The sequence below is a fragment of the Frankliniella occidentalis genome, unplaced genomic scaffold (assembly GCF_000697945.3).
Source record: "Frankliniella occidentalis isolate FOCC.00 unplaced genomic scaffold, Focc_3.1 Scaffold88, whole genome shotgun sequence".
In the NCBI taxonomy this organism is placed as follows: Eukaryota; Metazoa; Arthropoda; class Insecta; order Thysanoptera; family Thripidae; genus Frankliniella; species Frankliniella occidentalis.
The window spans coordinates 549,059-565,614 of record NW_026267217.1 but is presented as its reverse complement, the minus strand read 5'-3'; the positions used below and the strand labels follow the sequence as shown (position 1 = coordinate 565,614).

General features: G+C 39.3%; 2 protein-coding genes and 1 long non-coding RNA gene across 8 annotated transcripts in view; 2 read left to right on the top strand and 1 right to left on the bottom strand.

Moving 5' to 3' along the window:
- LOC113205876 (intermembrane lipid transfer protein Vps13) overlaps positions 1 to 15,693 on the top strand; it is a 32,596-nt gene extending 16,903 nt beyond the window's left edge. Inside the window, exons 3-45 of the mRNA XM_026421655.2 lie at positions 53 to 250; positions 343 to 705; positions 868 to 987; positions 1,070 to 1,196; positions 1,273 to 1,628; positions 1,726 to 1,972; positions 2,068 to 2,328; positions 2,605 to 2,757; positions 2,843 to 3,020; positions 3,113 to 3,299; positions 3,405 to 3,484; positions 3,585 to 3,738; positions 3,817 to 4,085; positions 4,185 to 4,322; positions 4,402 to 4,528; positions 4,604 to 4,833; positions 4,911 to 5,066; positions 5,149 to 5,283; positions 5,370 to 5,536; positions 5,618 to 5,771; positions 5,857 to 6,141; positions 6,216 to 6,510; positions 6,595 to 6,902; positions 6,988 to 7,595; positions 7,681 to 8,086; positions 8,330 to 8,656; positions 8,735 to 8,892; positions 9,068 to 9,185; positions 9,266 to 9,490; positions 9,569 to 9,784; positions 10,180 to 10,521; positions 10,626 to 11,269; positions 11,345 to 11,504; positions 11,591 to 11,807; positions 11,893 to 12,068; positions 12,153 to 12,391; positions 12,477 to 12,672; positions 12,755 to 12,994; positions 13,077 to 13,246; positions 13,317 to 13,431; positions 13,528 to 13,668; positions 13,749 to 13,910; positions 14,005 to 15,693. Of these exons, the coding sequence (XP_026277440.2) occupies positions 53 to 250; positions 343 to 705; positions 868 to 987; positions 1,070 to 1,196; positions 1,273 to 1,628; positions 1,726 to 1,972; positions 2,068 to 2,328; positions 2,605 to 2,757; positions 2,843 to 3,020; positions 3,113 to 3,299; positions 3,405 to 3,484; positions 3,585 to 3,738; positions 3,817 to 4,085; positions 4,185 to 4,322; positions 4,402 to 4,528; positions 4,604 to 4,833; positions 4,911 to 5,066; positions 5,149 to 5,283; positions 5,370 to 5,536; positions 5,618 to 5,771; positions 5,857 to 6,141; positions 6,216 to 6,510; positions 6,595 to 6,902; positions 6,988 to 7,595; positions 7,681 to 8,086; positions 8,330 to 8,656; positions 8,735 to 8,892; positions 9,068 to 9,185; positions 9,266 to 9,490; positions 9,569 to 9,784; positions 10,180 to 10,521; positions 10,626 to 11,269; positions 11,345 to 11,504; positions 11,591 to 11,807; positions 11,893 to 12,068; positions 12,153 to 12,391; positions 12,477 to 12,672; positions 12,755 to 12,994; positions 13,077 to 13,246; positions 13,317 to 13,431; positions 13,528 to 13,668; positions 13,749 to 13,910; positions 14,005 to 14,049 (9,593 nt within the window). The 3' untranslated portion in view covers positions 14,050 to 15,693. The remainder of the gene's footprint in view (positions 1 to 52; positions 251 to 342; positions 706 to 867; positions 988 to 1,069; positions 1,197 to 1,272; positions 1,629 to 1,725; positions 1,973 to 2,067; positions 2,329 to 2,604; positions 2,758 to 2,842; positions 3,021 to 3,112; positions 3,300 to 3,404; positions 3,485 to 3,584; positions 3,739 to 3,816; positions 4,086 to 4,184; positions 4,323 to 4,401; positions 4,529 to 4,603; positions 4,834 to 4,910; positions 5,067 to 5,148; positions 5,284 to 5,369; positions 5,537 to 5,617; positions 5,772 to 5,856; positions 6,142 to 6,215; positions 6,511 to 6,594; positions 6,903 to 6,987; positions 7,596 to 7,680; positions 8,087 to 8,329; positions 8,657 to 8,734; positions 8,893 to 9,067; positions 9,186 to 9,265; positions 9,491 to 9,568; positions 9,785 to 10,179; positions 10,522 to 10,625; positions 11,270 to 11,344; positions 11,505 to 11,590; positions 11,808 to 11,892; positions 12,069 to 12,152; positions 12,392 to 12,476; positions 12,673 to 12,754; positions 12,995 to 13,076; positions 13,247 to 13,316; positions 13,432 to 13,527; positions 13,669 to 13,748; positions 13,911 to 14,004) is intronic.
- The window catches only part of LOC127749757 (uncharacterized), a 15,149-nt gene continuing 6,939 nt past the window's right edge, over positions 8,347 to 16,556 (bottom strand). The window contains exons 1-5 of one of the 3 annotated variants that reach the window (XR_008011337.1): positions 16,070 to 16,215; positions 12,736 to 12,860; positions 8,841 to 8,982; positions 8,579 to 8,671; positions 8,347 to 8,495 (exon numbers count right to left, since the gene is read on the bottom strand). This is a non-coding gene — a long non-coding RNA (uncharacterized LOC127749757). Of the gene's footprint in view, positions 8,496 to 8,578; positions 8,672 to 8,840; positions 8,983 to 12,735; positions 12,861 to 16,069; positions 16,216 to 16,556 lie in introns of those variants that run through there. The other 2 variants (XR_008011339.1, XR_008011338.1) reach the window with 2 other exon arrangements.
- The window catches only part of LOC113205897 (choline/ethanolamine kinase), a 35,997-nt gene continuing 35,547 nt past the window's right edge, over positions 16,107 to 16,556 (top strand). For 3 of the 4 annotated variants that reach the window (XR_008011336.1, XR_008011334.1, XR_008011335.1), the window contains exon 1: positions 16,107 to 16,344. Coding sequence is in view for 1 of the 4 variants with exons in the window: in XM_052269284.1 (XP_052125244.1) it covers positions 16,231 to 16,344 (114 nt within the window). In the remaining 3 variants the exon portion in view is untranslated. The remainder of the gene's footprint in view (positions 16,345 to 16,556) is intronic. The other variant, XM_052269284.1, reaches the window with a different exon arrangement.

Genomic DNA, 16,556 nt, shown 5'->3' with positions numbered 1-16,556 from the left:
AAAAAACGCATGAATTTTAAGTGGAAACTTTGATGTATTTGTTGTTTTACAGAAAAACTTGTACTGAAAATACCTTGGAAAAATCTATACCGAGATCCAGTTGAAGCTACTGTGGAAAGACTTTACCTGTTAGCTGTACCGAACCAGGAAGTGAAGTATGACCCTGTTAAAGAGGAGCGCTGGGCCCAAGACGCAAAGCAGAACCAATTAAATAAAGTAGAGGCAGCCAAAAAATGGGAGGCAGAAAAAGGTGATCAACGACAAACTTTCACAATCATGTAAATATGTCTTAAATTTATTTATTTTTCAAATCTAATGGATACTTTTGTGTTTTTATTGTAGATCTTTTAAAGCAAGATGATTCTTTTGTGGAAAAATTGTCCACTCAAATTGTAAAAAATGTGCAAGTGAAGATTGGAGAGATACACATTAGATATGAAGACAGAGTATCAAGTTTAGGCAAACCTTTTGCACTTGGTATAACATTACACAATTTGTCTGTTCAGACAACTGATGCCAACTGGACTAAAGCTATCAAAGATGAAGCTAGTAAATTTATCTTCAAAGAGCTTAATTTGGAAGGCTTAGCTGTATACTGGAACTGTGATACAGCTTTATTCTCTGACAAACCTGTCTCTGAAATGCTGCAGCTGTTCAAAGATGGAATAGCTGCCAAAGAAAGAAAACCGAAAGGATACGAATACAGTAAGTAATCTTCATCTAAGACACAATGGGTGTCCAGCTCTGTTGGAGCAAATGGGTATTCTAGCCCACACAGCCCAAATGCAGGCATGCGTCCGGGCTTTCTAATCTAGTAATATCTCTTGTGATTTGATCTAATTTGTATTGTTTCATCTCTGTTTACAGTGTTGGGACCCATTAATTCTTCAGCTAAACTTCAAATTAACCAGAAACCAGAACAGGATGGTTCAAACTATTCTATTCCTAAGCTACAGCTTAATTTAGAGTTGGAAAAGTTAGCCATTTGTATGTATTTGTATTGATGTTTCTCTTTTAATGGTAGGATGAATGTAAGGAAAATCACACATTCTATTTGAACAAATTTCAGGTATTAGTAAAAGTCAGTACAGAGATGTCATGCTGTTATTAGAATCAATGGACTGGATGACAAGAGCTGCTCCTTACCGAAAATTCCGTCCGTTTGTCCCAAGCTATACTGGACATTACAAAGAGTGGTGAGTAATGGCTGATTTCACTGTCTTCTAAATTGATTTCTGTTGTGGTCTTATCTTACTTTCCCTTCTGTCTTAGGTGGAAATTTGCTTACAAATGTATTTTGGAAGATGAAGTCAAGAGGAAACAACGAAACTGGAGTTGGAATGTTATGCGAGAGCACCGTGGGCTGTGCAAATCTTATGCTGCTGCCTATAAACAAAAGTTGACTTTGAAGAAGATTCCTGCAGAATTAACAATTCAACTGCAGGAAATGGAGAACAAATTGGATGTTTTTAATATTGTTCTTATTAGGCAACGCATTGAAGTACAAGTAGAGAGAGATCAAGCCGAAGAACTCAGGCAGAAGCAAGAAAGGAAGGGTTGGTTTAGCTCATGGTGGGGTGGAGCTGCGGAAGCGGATGCTGTGCAACCTGGATCAGCAGCTGAACTTGGTAAATACAAAATTAAACTAAGGATGACTTTGTTAAGTTTTTATCCTTTATACCAACATTACTACAAATAGGCCCAATCATGTCTCTTCATTTTCAGCCAAGAAAATTGAGGCAGTTATGACCCCCGAAGAAAAAGCAAAACTATACAGGGCCATTGATTACCAGGAAAATACTACACCGGCTATATATCCAGCCTACTTTATAGAAAATGTTTTCTCATTTAAACTCCGCTCGCTAGAAATTGAAGTACGTGATGGTGATGATAAGGTTCGAACCATCCTGAGCTCCAGTTTGCAGGAAGTTACTGCTCAAGTTGAACAGCGTATGAGTGGAAAAGCTCTAAAGTAAGACAATATATTAGTTAAATAATTTGATTCTTTACTATTGGTAATCAGAGATGCACTAGATTGTTGATTTATTTTATTTTATCTTATTCCAGAGCTGTAATCAAAATTACCAAATTTGATGTAACTGGCCTCCCTCAAGGAACACTTTGTCCTGAGCTTGTGTCCTCTAAACTACTTCAGCAGTCTGATTCTGTTTTGTTGGATGTCATGTTTGAGACCAAGCCATTGGATGAAACATGTGATCAGAGATTGAGAATAGCAGCTAGACCCCTACGGGTAGTGTACGATGCTGCGACTGTAAACAGTATAATAGACTTATTCAAACCACCTGAAACACCTGCCCTCCAAAATAAGTAAGTCTTTCCAGTAATTGTCTTATATGTGCCGTAAAGTTTTCTTTTTATACACTGTAGGTGTATTTTGTCAGGATCTCAGACTTAAGGATGATCTATCCTATAACTTTGGATCCACTCCATCCCTCATCGCCAATTTCCTCTACCCTCTCCACTCCTGTCCGCCTCAGTGGGACTGTGTACATGCCCTACTTAATTTTTAGACTTTGTCTTGTGGTTTTGTTATTTTCATATCTTTATTATTGCCTATATCTGTTTTATTTCCCATGTTTGTAGGATTCAAGCTGCAATACCAGTTGCCATGCCTGCTCTGAAGGAAATGTCTGTGCTGGGATTGCAGTATTCTGTTGAACAACAAACTGTTCTTGATGTGATGGTTGATGTGATGCCCTCTCAGATTTTAATTCCTCAGAATGGGGTTTATCGTGGGTAAGCTTATTTCTTAGTTGTGTTTGGTACCAGTCTGTTTTGCAGTATGTAAGAACATTGTCATAAGAAACTATGCAAATTCCAGAAATGAGAACCTACTTGTAGTGAATCTTGGCCGTATGTCTGTTACTACTGCCTCGAGAGACGTCCTTGCAATGGATGTCAGGAAAATGCATCTCCATGGAAGAACTGAAGATGATATACTTCAAGAAATGATATCACGTTCTTATACTAAGTTCACTTTTAAACTGGAAGATGTGCAGGTTACTATTGAGCTGGGAAAAAATTATGCTAATTTGTGATTTTTATCAGAGTGATTTCCCTATATATTTTTAAACATGCAATAATTTATCAGGTGCTGCTGGCATACGCTGGAGAAGATTGGACGGCTGTTATTGATGAGCGTAAGAGATCTGCCATGCATGTTGTCATGCCTATCACCCTCACAGTAAATTTGCACAAATGCATGGTAACTGATGATCCCAGATTACCAAAAATGAAATTGTGTGCTGAGCTAGGACAAATCGACATTCAGCTTCCAGGTTTGTTGCTTCCCCCGATTTTTCTTGCTACCATTGTATCACAGTTCAGCCTTAAATGAAGTAAGTATTCCTCATTTTCGTTTTTGTTTTTTGTCTTTTAAACAGAGGATAGGCTGTTAAATTTGATAAATTTGCCTAATTCCATACCATTTAATGATACTGAACCTACTGCTTTGGGTGCTGCGGTAAGTTGTTTATTAACTGATCATGCAAAGTTTTTTTTTTCTTTTTAAATTAATCTAATCTTACAATTTGTTGAACAATCATTATTCATTATTGCTGCAGGATAATGCTTCACACAGCTCTCAACTTTCTTTGTTCCGCATGGATGCTGAGACTGCCCGTGCCAAAGGTATTCTGTTGCCAAAAATGGAGAAACCTGTTGATTTGCAACCTTTAATGCAAGTAATTGAGCTGGAGGCCAAGTTTGTTTTAGAAAGTGGGTACAAAATCAACCATCCTTTGATATTCATTTTGAAATCAATTGCTCTCCTAAAATTCTGTTCCTTTTTTTTAGTGTTGAAAGTTACTGTGTATGAGCAAAAGAAAGGGATTACGAACAAAGATAAAAATAAAGATGATTTGGACAACTTTGACCCTCTTATAACATTCCGTCTGCTGTCATTGGAAACTGAGTGTGTCCAACGCACATTTGATACTAAGCTGTTCCTTTCAATTGGAGGTATTGATTTGAAGCAGCGTTATGACGGTGCTGACATTAATGCTATTTGCACTCCCATGACTTCGGGCCAGGATCAGTACCTATTTACTGTTCGTTTCACTCTGGTAAGTCCTACAGCCCTCAATCTCTTCAACACTGTAATCAGTTTGTAATGCTCACCGTATGTGTTTGTCAATACTTTATTATCTACCATCATTCTCTAGGTTGACAAGAAGTCCCCAGAACTGCGCACAACACATCAGTCAGTTCTGAAACTACTTCAGGCTAACTTCTCTAAATTAGATGTGCTAGTCCATCAAGAGGCAACATTACAGTTAATAGCATTTGCAAACAGTGTTCAGGTATGCACTACAACACATGATTCTTTTGTCTTACCTCCAGCTTTCTGTTCTTCCAGTCTTTATTTTCCCTGTTTTTCAGAGCTCACTTGACTCCTCAGTCTCTGCTCAAGGGTCTCGCATTGCAACAGCTGGTGGTAAGAAAGATAAAAATCTACCTACTATTCTGGAGGAAGAAGGGTCAACTGTACCAGCTAAAGCCAAACCAGGTATCTATATTAATGTTAAAATTTGCAAGCTTTAACTTTGAGCATTGTATTTTGATGTCCCCATTTTCAATCCAGTTGCCAAGCGTAAAAAGAAGAGATCTGTCTCAACCACTGTGGACCTGAAAATTGTTGCCGAAATGCAGAGTGTCTGTATTCAAATAGAGACTAAAGCAAGACCTCTTACATCAATGATGGTGCAAGGCCTTTTGTTTGGTGCTGAAATGCGAAAATCGCAAACTGAAATTTCTACAAGCATTAAAGATTTTGTTATGCTTGATCTCAATCCTGTCACACTACACAGAAAGGTAAGAAATAGCATCTTATTTGCAAAAATATTCAAACAATAATGATGATATCTATCACACCTCTATTTTATTTGTAGATTCTCTCCATTGTTGATGAAGAAGCTTTATCTGCCCATGTAGTTTTGTATGACAATAATGGAATTGATGACCCAGATGCTACTGATATGACAGTGAAAGTCCAAATGGCGTGTCTACATGTAGTGTTTCTTAATTGGTTTGTGACTTCTCTTATGGTTCGTACCCTTACTTGCTTTGTTCAAATGATGTGCAGCATTGTTGGTTGCTATTGTGTAATAGTATTACATTTTTTAACAGGCTTTTCTTAATAATTTTCAAGCTGCTCAAGCAGCTGTGTTTGAAGCTTCTGCTGCTGCAGCTGCTGTGGCCAAACAAAATGCCAAAGAGGCATATACGAAGGCTACAAAAATGTCACTGGATATTGAACTGAAGGCAAGTACTAAATTTACATCTGATGTGTTTCATTTTTTATAACTAGGTAACATAATTTTTAATTTAATTTATTTTTATTCATGTAGGCTCCCATAGTTTTTGTACCTGTTAATTCTCAAAGCTTTGATGCCTTACTTATGGATTTTGGTCGGCTCACCATCAAGAACTCCTTCCAAAGCTTAGATGTGCAGAAACAGTACCCAGCTGTTCTTGACAAGATTCAACTTGGTTTAGTGAATGTTAAAATGTCAAGGTATGGTTTATTTACCAACTATTAATTCTGACTCTCTTCAGGCACTACTTGCTGTAACTAATGGCATTTTCTTTTAATTAGGGTTCGCCTGGATAAAGAAACAAAAGAGGTCTTAAATGAAAGAATTCTTCTCCAACCAATCAGCTTTACACTCTCTGTAATTCGTAATCTTTCCTCTTCATGGTATAACGAGTCTCCAGACCTCGACTTGTCAGGAAAAATTAACTCGATCAGTGTATGTTTTTCAGTTTTCTTATAAGCGAATGGTATTGTAAAGACCTAGTTAAATACTGATTACCTTTCCATACTGTTCCTTTTAGTTATCTATGACTCAAGCTGATTATCGCATGCTTATGCAAGCACTCTCTGAAAATATGAGTGAGGGATCATCAGAATTACCAGAACCTGTGACACCTGAGCCAGTTGAATCACGTATGACCCTCGCAACAGCTAAAACATCTTTCAGTCATATTCCTGGTTCTCAGCTTCTTCAGTCTAAAGAACATAGTACAGAGCTCACTCCGAAGAAGGTTCACGTATTTATGGTGTTCAGGTTCACTATGGATAGCTTGGTCATAAACCTTTTATCTGGTGGCTCAGATACAGTAAGTTGATGAAATTTGTCTTTTATATTTGCACTGAGCTCTCGTCATTGATCTTGCTTTTTCCTCCTAATTAGCTTCAAAAGATCCCAGAGTCTAAGCCTGAACAAGGGTTAGCTTGCTTTACCTTGTATGTTCTGGCTGTGAAGGGACAAATGCTTTCTGACAATTCTCTGAGCACTTCTGTGAGGCTTGTTGATTGTTTGCTGGATGACACTCGAGTTGGTCGAGAGGGAAAGTTAACGAGATTGATGGAAAGTAAAGCTCTCCTCCCATCTGATGTGTCTCAAGGTATGCTTTCGCCTACCTCAGAGGCTGCGACACGAACTATGCTGGATGTTACAGTTCGTATGAAGCCAAATGATATGTTTGGTGAGTAAAATTATTTTTTCTCTCCTAAAATGATAACTTGCTAGTCATGATATCTCTGTATTAATTTTTCTCTTAATTTTTCAGTCGATGTTCGTATATTCAGTTTCAATATGATTGTTAGCATTGACTACCTCCTCAAGATTAGTAACTTCTTTGTTGGACTTGAAGCAAAACCCAAGCCAGTGGCACCTGCAACATCAAAAACTACTACGCAGTCCATGCCATCCAGTATGCAATCCCGCTCAACTTTGGCTGTTGCAGCCGTGGAAAGTGCTAAAGAAATAGAAAAGCGGTCTCAAACTGTCATGACTATTAATCTTAAACTAGAGAAGCCAGACATACTTCTAGTAGAAGCCATGGATGATGTGGATACAAATGCATTGGTCTTAAATGTGTGTATTTTAGTTCTTTTCTTTTCACACTGACATTTTTCTAAAAGTTAATTTGGTGCCTAATGTGTGCTTGTTTGGTTACCAGTGTGAGCTGTCTTTTAATCTTCGCCAAGAGGGAGAAGAAATGAAAATTAAGGGAGCACTTGAAGAGCTTCAACTCTTCACCTGCTGCTTCAATAATCGGATTGACACAAAGTCACCAGTTCTACAACCTGTAAGAATCAATTTAGCAGGCTCAACAAAACCAGGACAAGGCTTGCATATGGAGGTGATTTCTTCTGATATTCGGATTGCTGTTACACCAGCCACCTTAGAACTTCTCAATCATTGTCAAGCAACACTGACAGCTAAACATGGGCCTGATGAGGATGAGACCAAAGCAGAGGCTGATTTCTCAAATATTTGGGAATCTAAAGGCTTTAATGAATGCGAGTTTTGGTTCTTGAAAACTGAAATGGCCCAAGATGCCATGGCAACACTTTCTGAAGCCTCACAGCCTGAAGAGGAAGTTGCACTTGTCACTCCGCTTTCAGAACTAGTGATCGTTACAATGCCCTCTATAGTTGTTACTGTAGAAGCTGGTGTTGGTAATAAAACAATGCCCATGATTCTGTTAGAAACAAGTTTCCAAGGATATATTAGAGATTTCAGCTCTCTACTTCATGTGGACAGCAGTCTCAATCTTCAAATGTGGTATGCATCTTAATATTTTTATATTCAAGTCGTTTGGCCTTGTGTATGAAAAGTAATTATGCACTTTATTGTTTTTGTTGTACAGGTATTACAACAGCAGTCTAGCTCTGTGGGAACCATTGATTGAACCAGTTGAAAGTCATAAGGGAAATCAGGTCATACATGTTCCATGGGAGTTAAAGATGGAAGTGGAATTTAATGATGTAAATGCAACAGCCACCTCATTTGAAGATTCAACTCTGAGTAATGAAACAGAGGCAGAAACAGCGCAACTTCAACCTCTCATGAATGTTTCAATCTCTTCCAAAGAGAACTTGGAAATAACTGTTACAAAGACAAGTCTTGATGTAATTAGTACCCTTGGCGAGGGCTTCAAGACTGCTATGAAGGATGGTTTACCTAAAATTGGCTCACCTAGTGCAGCACCGTATCAAGTCTGGAACTACACAGGGTTACCAGTGGAGTTGAACCTGGCATCAAGCAGTTTCAAGGTTAGTCTTTCTCACCATTTTTACTTTTGTTTTCCCCACTACTTTGACCTGTTTCCCTAATCCTTCCCAAGCGTATCAAATCGCCAGTTACATTTCCTAATCCTCCCGAGTCCCTTGGTAGCTCTTTGATTTACTGTGGTTGCTCTGAACCATCTGTATGCTCCTCCAATAAGGTTTGATTTTTGCATACTGATAATGTTCAAAATGATATATTTTGGAAATGACATTTTTTTTTCTGCTTAGCTGGCCAACCAACTCGAAAGCAGCGGAATTGCTACAGTTGTTCTAGAAAGTGGCGGGAAGGCTGAGCTAGAACTTAAAGAAGGTGATGCTCATGGAAGAGATGCTTTGGCTCTGAAAAGCAGCTCTGGTGGAACAGTTCAAGAGCGTATCCTTCGTGTAGGAGTCACTGAAAAGAAGGCCATATTAGAACTACCTGTCGTACGTGCAGACAAGAGATATTTCTCTCTTCAACAGAAAGGTGACACAAACCCTTTGCAGTGGGGCTTAGTGTCAGAGGTTCAAGTTGAAGATGGAGGTTTCATTGTTTCTCTTCGCAGCATTATCCAGGTAATTGTAAAATTGCTGTAACAATTGCCTGAGTTTCAGTTTCAATGAAAATTAAAATAATTTTCTATTGATGCGTAGGTTCACAATCATTTCAATGTGGGAATAAATGTTTACTACATGACACCAAGAGGAAATGAAGTTGAAAGTATAGGTGTTGTGGAACCTGGTCAAAAAATCAACTTACCCCTTAAAGCTGTGTACACTCCAACTAGTGAACTATTTTTCAGTGTCGATGGGTAAGTTTTTTATGGCTCCGAACTCTCATCGGTCTGGTCCAGTCCATTCCATTTCCTTTCATGACCCTTTCGGACGGAGGCTATAGCTATCTGGGGAAAAGAAAAAAGATAAGAAGACCTTAAAATTTTTAAAGAGAACTTCATGCATTACTGGTGTTGTATCTATTTATTTTAGGCACTCCGTATCAGTGCAACCCTTTGTTTGGCGTGAGCTTCAGAAGACATTAGGAATGACAAATTTACTGCAGTGTGATCCAAAACACAAAGAAGAAATGGAACCCTTTTTCATCAAGGTTTGTGAGATGATGTTATCTTTGAACAACTTGTATGTCTGTGGAGTGTTGTAAAACTAAGCATTAATTTTATTTTGTAGGCTGTTGGAGAAATGGAGCAAATATTCTATGAAAATACATCCCGACATACAATGGCTAGCACATGCTACAATGTCCACTTACGTCCTGCTGTAATTCTGAAAAATTTCCTACCTATTGACCTGGTTTGTCAACTGCAAGGTGCACCAGACGAAAAGCCTTTGAAGGCTGGGGAACGCATGCAAATTCCTTCTGCAGAGCCTGGAAACTTCACCATAGTTCTTAGGGTATGCATTTATTTGATGTAAATTGTACATGTCCATTTAGTATTTTTTCTTGAACTAAGCTGATACTTCTGCTTATAGATTCCTAAGTACCTTGAAAAGGAATGGTCATGCAAAAACCAAATAAGAGCCACCCCATCAGAGTTTGCTGTCTGGGTGTTTGAGTCATTTGACAGTAATGAAAGGGTCTGCTTGGACCTTGGTGTTCATTCAGTCTCAAGGAATGGTTCACTGTCTATGGCTATTTATGCACCATTCTGGATGCTCAACAAAACAGGCCGCATGCTTTCCTATCGGGTGAGTTATTGAAAAAGGAGTGTAGCATAGCTCAAGCTTCCTAGTCAAATATTCCAGCTAAGCTCCCTACTGCCTTGGTTTGCCCTATTTTACAATGTCCTCATTCTACAGCCCCTGAATGTTTCATTCTTTTTCTCTTACTTATTTAACCTTCCCCTTGAGATATGCAGAAGCGAAGAAAACCTAAGAAAAAGGTAATAGTTTATCAAGGATATACCCCTGTACAAGAGAAGTCTTCTCTCTCCTTTAAAAAAATATAAAAATAAACTGGCTAGATTTTCTCTCTTCACCTCTGCTTTGCAAAGCCTTGTGTTCACAGCTATTAAATGATAATTTTTTAAATCTCTTTCTAAGACAACACTATAACAATAAAATTATTTTATTTTACCATATAGCCTGCAGAAGAAACTGGAAATGTTGTTTACCATCCTGCTAACTTCAAAGGGCCTGTGCTATTGTCATATCGTGCAAAAGACCTGCATAGTAAGAAGAAGGCTGCTCTCAAAATTGAAGATGGTGAATGGAGTACAAACTTTCCCCTTGATGTGGCTGGAAGTTCCGGGCTGATCAACTGCAAAGTTGAGGGTGTTGTATGTCAAATTGGAGTCCATATCCAGCTCAACTCAAACTCCTTAACCAAACAAGTGACTTTCACACCTTACTATGTATTGGTAAACAATGCTCCTTTTGCCATTGAATGTCGTGAAAGTGATAGGCCTAATGATCCATGGATAAAGGTAAACACCATTAAATGTGTCTTTCATTCTTGATTTATTTTTAGAAATTTACAAATGACTAACATAATTAATGGGTTTTTTTTCCATTTAAAAAAATAAATCAGGTTGAACCTGGAGCATGCAATCCCTACTGGCCAATCAGTTCTACCAATGAAGATGGGCTTCGAGTTCGAGTGGCTGGAACAATTGAAATGTCTGGCTCTTTCTCCTACAATTCAGTTTACACAGTCCTCCTCAGATTGAATAACAAATATGGTGGTCTCAATGTTGATGTCCAAATGACTGAAGGAGGGGTCTATATTTCATTCACTCCTTATGAGCCAGGTCTTGCACCAGCTCTAGTGATCAATCATACCTCTGAAGTTATTCAGATTTGGGAATCTGGTTCTGGATACATGAAAAAACTAGGAGCCAGGGAAATGGTGCTGTTCGCTTGGGAGAAGCCTTCTGGTGACAGATCTCTCTGCTGGAGCTGTAATAAGTCAAAAGAACTGAGTGACAATTTGAGGAAGGATGGTATTGGTGAATTTCACCCTCACCAAGGAGTTAAAGTATACTGGGTGAGCTTCTTGGATGGAATTCAAAGGGTGCTACTGTTTACTTCTGATCCTGCTGTAGCGAGGGATGCTCAATCGGCTGGCGAATTGGAGGTGCCTTCAATGGCAGTCAGCATTTCTATCTATGGTCTTGGGCTTTCTCTGGTCAATAGTCTTCGCCAACAAGAACTTGTTTACATTGGAATAGCAAGGTTTGTTCACTACTTAGCCAGTTGCTTCAGTATTGCAATTTGTGGTGATTTCTTACATCAATGTTATTTTTACAGTTCTGGAGTGATTTGGGAAACAAGGAAATTTAATGGATCACGGTTCAAACAGTTCACAATGTCTGAGGGACTTCTTATGGAGGAAGCGTGGGAGAGATACAATCATGAATTGCAAATTGGTAGCTCACCTAATCCACGTGTGAAGGTTGGAAAGTATGAGGTGAGTGAATTCTCTTCGGCATTATTTGGTTTAAAATTTCAAATGTCTTCCTCCATTATAACTCATAATTTCTTATTATTCCTCAGGTTGATTTTGAGAAAGAAGAAGTGTTAGCTCCATCAAAGCGAGTTCTACGTCGTTCCTTCCAAACCGGTCTGTGGATTCAACGCAAAGTTTCGGCTCATCAAGAACAGCTTCATGTTAAAGTAAATCGCCTCCAGATTGATAACCAGATGGCAGATTGCATTTTCCCTGTAGTGCTAGCTCCTGTGCCTCCCCCTAGAAGTGTTGCTGCAAATAGTGGTGAGACAATTTTTCAACTTATATATCCTACATCTTCTTTTGCCAACTTCAAATCTATCTATCCTACTTTTATTTAAAATTACAGTTTTGAAACCGTTTATTGAAATGAGTATTGTTAAGAGACTAACTGAGCATAGCCCTGTTCAGCAATACAAATACTACAAAGCATTGGTGCAAGAGTTTCATGTGAAAGTGGATATTGGATTTTTGAATGCAATCTTAGCATTTTTCGAGGCAGAGGAAGTCTCAGATGCTGATGAGGTCTGTGTCATTTGCTTAAAATTGAACCAATTTATGAATATATTATTAAAAATGTAAATTAACAAGATTTTGAAAAAATTTCAGACTAAAACATTCTCTAATGACATGAAAGCTGTTGATGAACCCCTCATGGCTCATGTTGCTCTTCAATCCTCAGCTGAACAGAAGAATTTCTATGACCTTCTCCATTTTTCTCCTCTCAAGATCCATGTCAGTTTTTCACTAGGTGAAGGTGCCAGTTCACAAAACTTGCCTAGGGTTTTGAGTGTGCTACTAGAGAGTTTAGGTGTTACTCTTACTGATATGAATGATGTTGTATTCAAGTAAGGATATTGTATTTTCTGGTTAGTTAATTGATTAACAATGCGTTTAGTACTCGTATTTCTGATACACTTACTTCTGTTTTAGGCTAGCATACTTAGAGAGGCAATATGTTTTCCTAACGCAAGCTCAATTGCAGTCAGAAGCAACAATGCATTACACAGGACAACTGCTTAAGCAATTGTATGTTCTAGTCCTTGGTCTGGATGTCATTGGTAATCCATTTGGTTTGGTTGTTGGTTTTACTAAGGGAGTTGAAGATCTGTTTTATGAGCCGTTCCAGGTACTATGCTTGTCATCTGTATCTGTATTGCCAACTTCGCCTGTACCTTGAAAGAACACTCACCAGTAAATTCGATTTCCAGGGAGCAATTCAGGGACCAGGCGAGTTTGCTGAAGGTCTCATACTAGGTGTGCGAAGTCTGTTTGGCCACACAGTTGGCGGCGCTGCTGGTGCTGCATCCCGCATTACTGGAACAATTGGAAAAGGTCTTGCAGCACTGACTTTCGACAAAGATTACATCCGGAAGAGACGTGAAAATCTGAACAAAAGACCAGCTAACTTACAAACAGGTTTAGCTCAAAGTGGAAAAGGACTTGTAATGGTAAATGCAAATGGATATATTTTTAATTAATTTTGCTGTATTTTAAAGATTTGCATATTTTAACTTCTGATTAAATTTCCAGGGTGTGGTTGATGGTGTAACAGGAGTCTTCACCAAGCCAATTTCTGGAGCAAAAGAGGAAGGTGTTGAAGGCTTCTTCAAAGGTGTTGGTAAGGGAGTGGCTGGTCTTTTAACTCGCCCTACTGCAGGAATTGTAGACTTTGCCAGTGGATCTCTCAGTGCTGTCAAACGGTAAGTTGGTCCACATAAAATTTAAAGGATACTTCTGAAAGTATCTACAATTAATATTTCTCTGCTTCAGAGCTACTGAAATGACCGATGAAGTTGTACGCTTGAGACCTCCAAGATACTTCCAGCCTGATGGTCTTGTGCGTCCATATATCAAGCATGAAGCTGAGGGAAACAAGATTTTACGGGTACGATCGTACACATTATTTCATTTGTAACTACTCATTCTTTTATCATGTAATATGTTTTAAGCATATACTCTTTTTAAATTTTTTCAAAATCAGGAACTGGAAAAGGGGCGATACAACACAACTGATGCTTACATTTATCACATTGCAATGACACAAAGTGGAAAAGAACTTCTTCTATTGACAGATAAGAGAGTTGCTTACTTGAAAACCAATGACATATTTGGTGGCTGGCAGGTTTGTTTACTGAAAACATCTAGGTAATTAAATGTAATTTCAATTTTCCTGGTTTCTGTCTGACGTTTTATTTGTCATAGGTTGATTGGACCTACACATGGGCCTCAATGACTGAAGCTCCAAAGGAGGCTACCAATGGCATCCATCTATCCACTGGAGAACACAAGAAAAAAACTTTCGGTCTCTTTGGTGGCTCTGAGGGTGGCAAGTTAATAATAGTGCCGGATGCAAACCAACGTCAGGTAATGAATGCAACAAGCTCTCCTTCACTTTTGTTGTTACCTATTACATTAAGGTTGTGTATAAATAACATGTATCATTTTGTGTCCCATACAGTGGCTGCTTCTAAAAATGCAAGATCTGAAACGTAGGAGTGCCTAGTATTGGTGTCAGCTGTCACCGCAAGAGCTGTGCAGCTGGTATTCTTGTGTCTGATTTAATCAGTCTAAAATCTCATATCCATTTTTGTTTATTTCAACCCTGTACCTGAAATTCAGGAGTGTTACCTACTTAGCAAAAACTGGTCAAATTACTTATATTCAAAAATACGGAACCATTATTGCCACAATATAAATTGTCGAGGAGAGAAAACTACTTATGTGAGGAAGTGTATCCTTCCCTCCCAACGAATTCCCTATGAACTGTGTGTTAATGCATTTCCAAATTGCTTCCTTTCTTTTTTCTGAAGCAGCTAAAATGTCTTAATTGTTTTAGTACTGCATGGTAGCTTAAATATAAGCATTCAAGGTTAAATACAATTATTGGAATGTTTTATCTCCATTGTAGCGCACAACTCATTAAAATTATAGAGCAGGCAATAGGAACTACTTCATGACAATTTTTATCAAACTCATATTTGCAATTTTCTTTTTTTAATTTACAAAGGGATCTTTCTGTTTTTGTCAACTTAGCTGAAAGTCTGTACATTAAGGTTTTACAGATTGTTCATGCTGATATTCTTTTGATATTTACTAATAGCAGCTGAAATATTTGTCTTTTAAGCTGAATCTTTGTGCGTACCATTCTAGTCATATTAGTTGTTTCTGTCAAAACATATGTGTCATATAGCTACACAACGACTGTTCATTTATGCTGATTGGTACATACCCCAAGCTTTAAAATTGTACTATTTGTTCTAATTGATGCTTCTCTTTTCATTAGTCTGTTTTGTACGATTCTTAAATTAACTATCTATTTGGTGATCATCAAAACTATCTATGTATTATTTCATTACAACCCAGTGATTGTTGTATAAGACACTTACCCTCAAACCGGTCAATCTAGGATTGTTCATAAGCTATTTTTGTATGTGTTGATTGATTTTTATAAGTAAATTGAATTTCTAAAATCGTTTGATGATTTGTGTTTGTTTGTTTATAACTGAGACCATAGTTTTAAGTCAAGTTTTATTTCATTTGGAGGGTACTAAGAATTATATTTTGATATTTGAGGAATGACCGAATTTATCATAATTTCCACTTTCATTGTCCCTTTTGTTTAGCCAATCTTCTGTAATTTCTGGTAATTCATTTTAAATCATCAACTCTTTGCAAAATGGTGCAAAGATCTGACAAAACTGAAGTTGTACTTGAAACCTATTTCAAAAAAGACTTATTTCATAGTTGTGCTTTTATTTTCCATAAGGGCTTTGTTTTAATTAAGTTTATGAAGTGCAATATCTGAAAGTGTTAACATTTGTGTTTTAATTTAGTTTCTCTTAAATTGTTATTCTTTGTAAGGTCTGATGTTTGTTTCATTGTGTGTCTTGCAATTTGGTTGGTACAAATTGCGCCATTTTGGACTATATGGTAACAACACAGGGTAGCAATTGGACCTATATATCTTATAATTTAACACTTATCTTCCTAATCTTTTCTACTTGGTTTTTTAGCAATGTACCAGTGCGCTATAGGTTCTTCTTATATGCAATGTATAAGGAATCTCAATTGTTGTTGTTCTTTTGTGTCTGCCTCGTGCCGATAAATGTAACTTTTTGGACGGAATAAAACTACATTTGTTTCCAAATTTTGTAAATGCGTGCTTTGTCCCCGGCACCCTATAATCCCGTCGTCGTCGGCCTGATTTACTGGCGGTCCGGTCCAGGAGCGGCGGAGGCGAACAAGACCACCACGACGTACTACGGCGACGCACATGCGGCGGCCATCCTGGTCTACGTCAACATGTTGATGACTCGGCCCATTTCCCTCCTCACTTTCGAAATGTTGACGCGAGCTTGGCTGGCGGCGCGCATCGGGAGCCACACACTTGGCGCACGCCTGGCCTGCAGTCCCTCCTCCCCCGCCTCCTCCCCCTGCCCGTGCTGGCTGGCGCGGGCGCGCCACCCGCGGCCCAGTCCTGATTCCTGGTCCTCTACGTGCCGCGGACCACGGGCCATACTCACCGCGGGGGACACCGTGATTGTTGTTGTTGACGCCGCCGCACCTCGGTGACGCCGTGACGCACAGCGGAGCATCGCGCCGGCGCGCGGCCGGGCGGCGCGAATCGGAGTGACGATCGAATCGACGCGGAAGGGAAGGACCTGGAGGCGCCAAGCCCCCCGCAATGCCGGGAATGCCCTGGACGCGCACGTGTCCGCCGCCGACGACGTCTCGCAACTGCTGTCGAGGACCCGGGCCCTCGCCGACGTCGTCGTGGCCGGAGTCGACGTCGGCTTTGGTGGGTGAGAACACGCCGGAGCGCAGTAGTGTCGTTCCCGTTACCATGTCCCCTTTGTCAGGGTCCCGGCCGGCCCCACCTCGGCCTCTTGCCCCCGCCCCGCCCCCTGGGCGAGGTCGAGTGCATGGCATGCCCTGTTTTCTCCGATCGAACGTCATCGCCAAGCCAGTCCTGACACCCCCCCCCCCCCACACACACTCACCGTTCTTCTC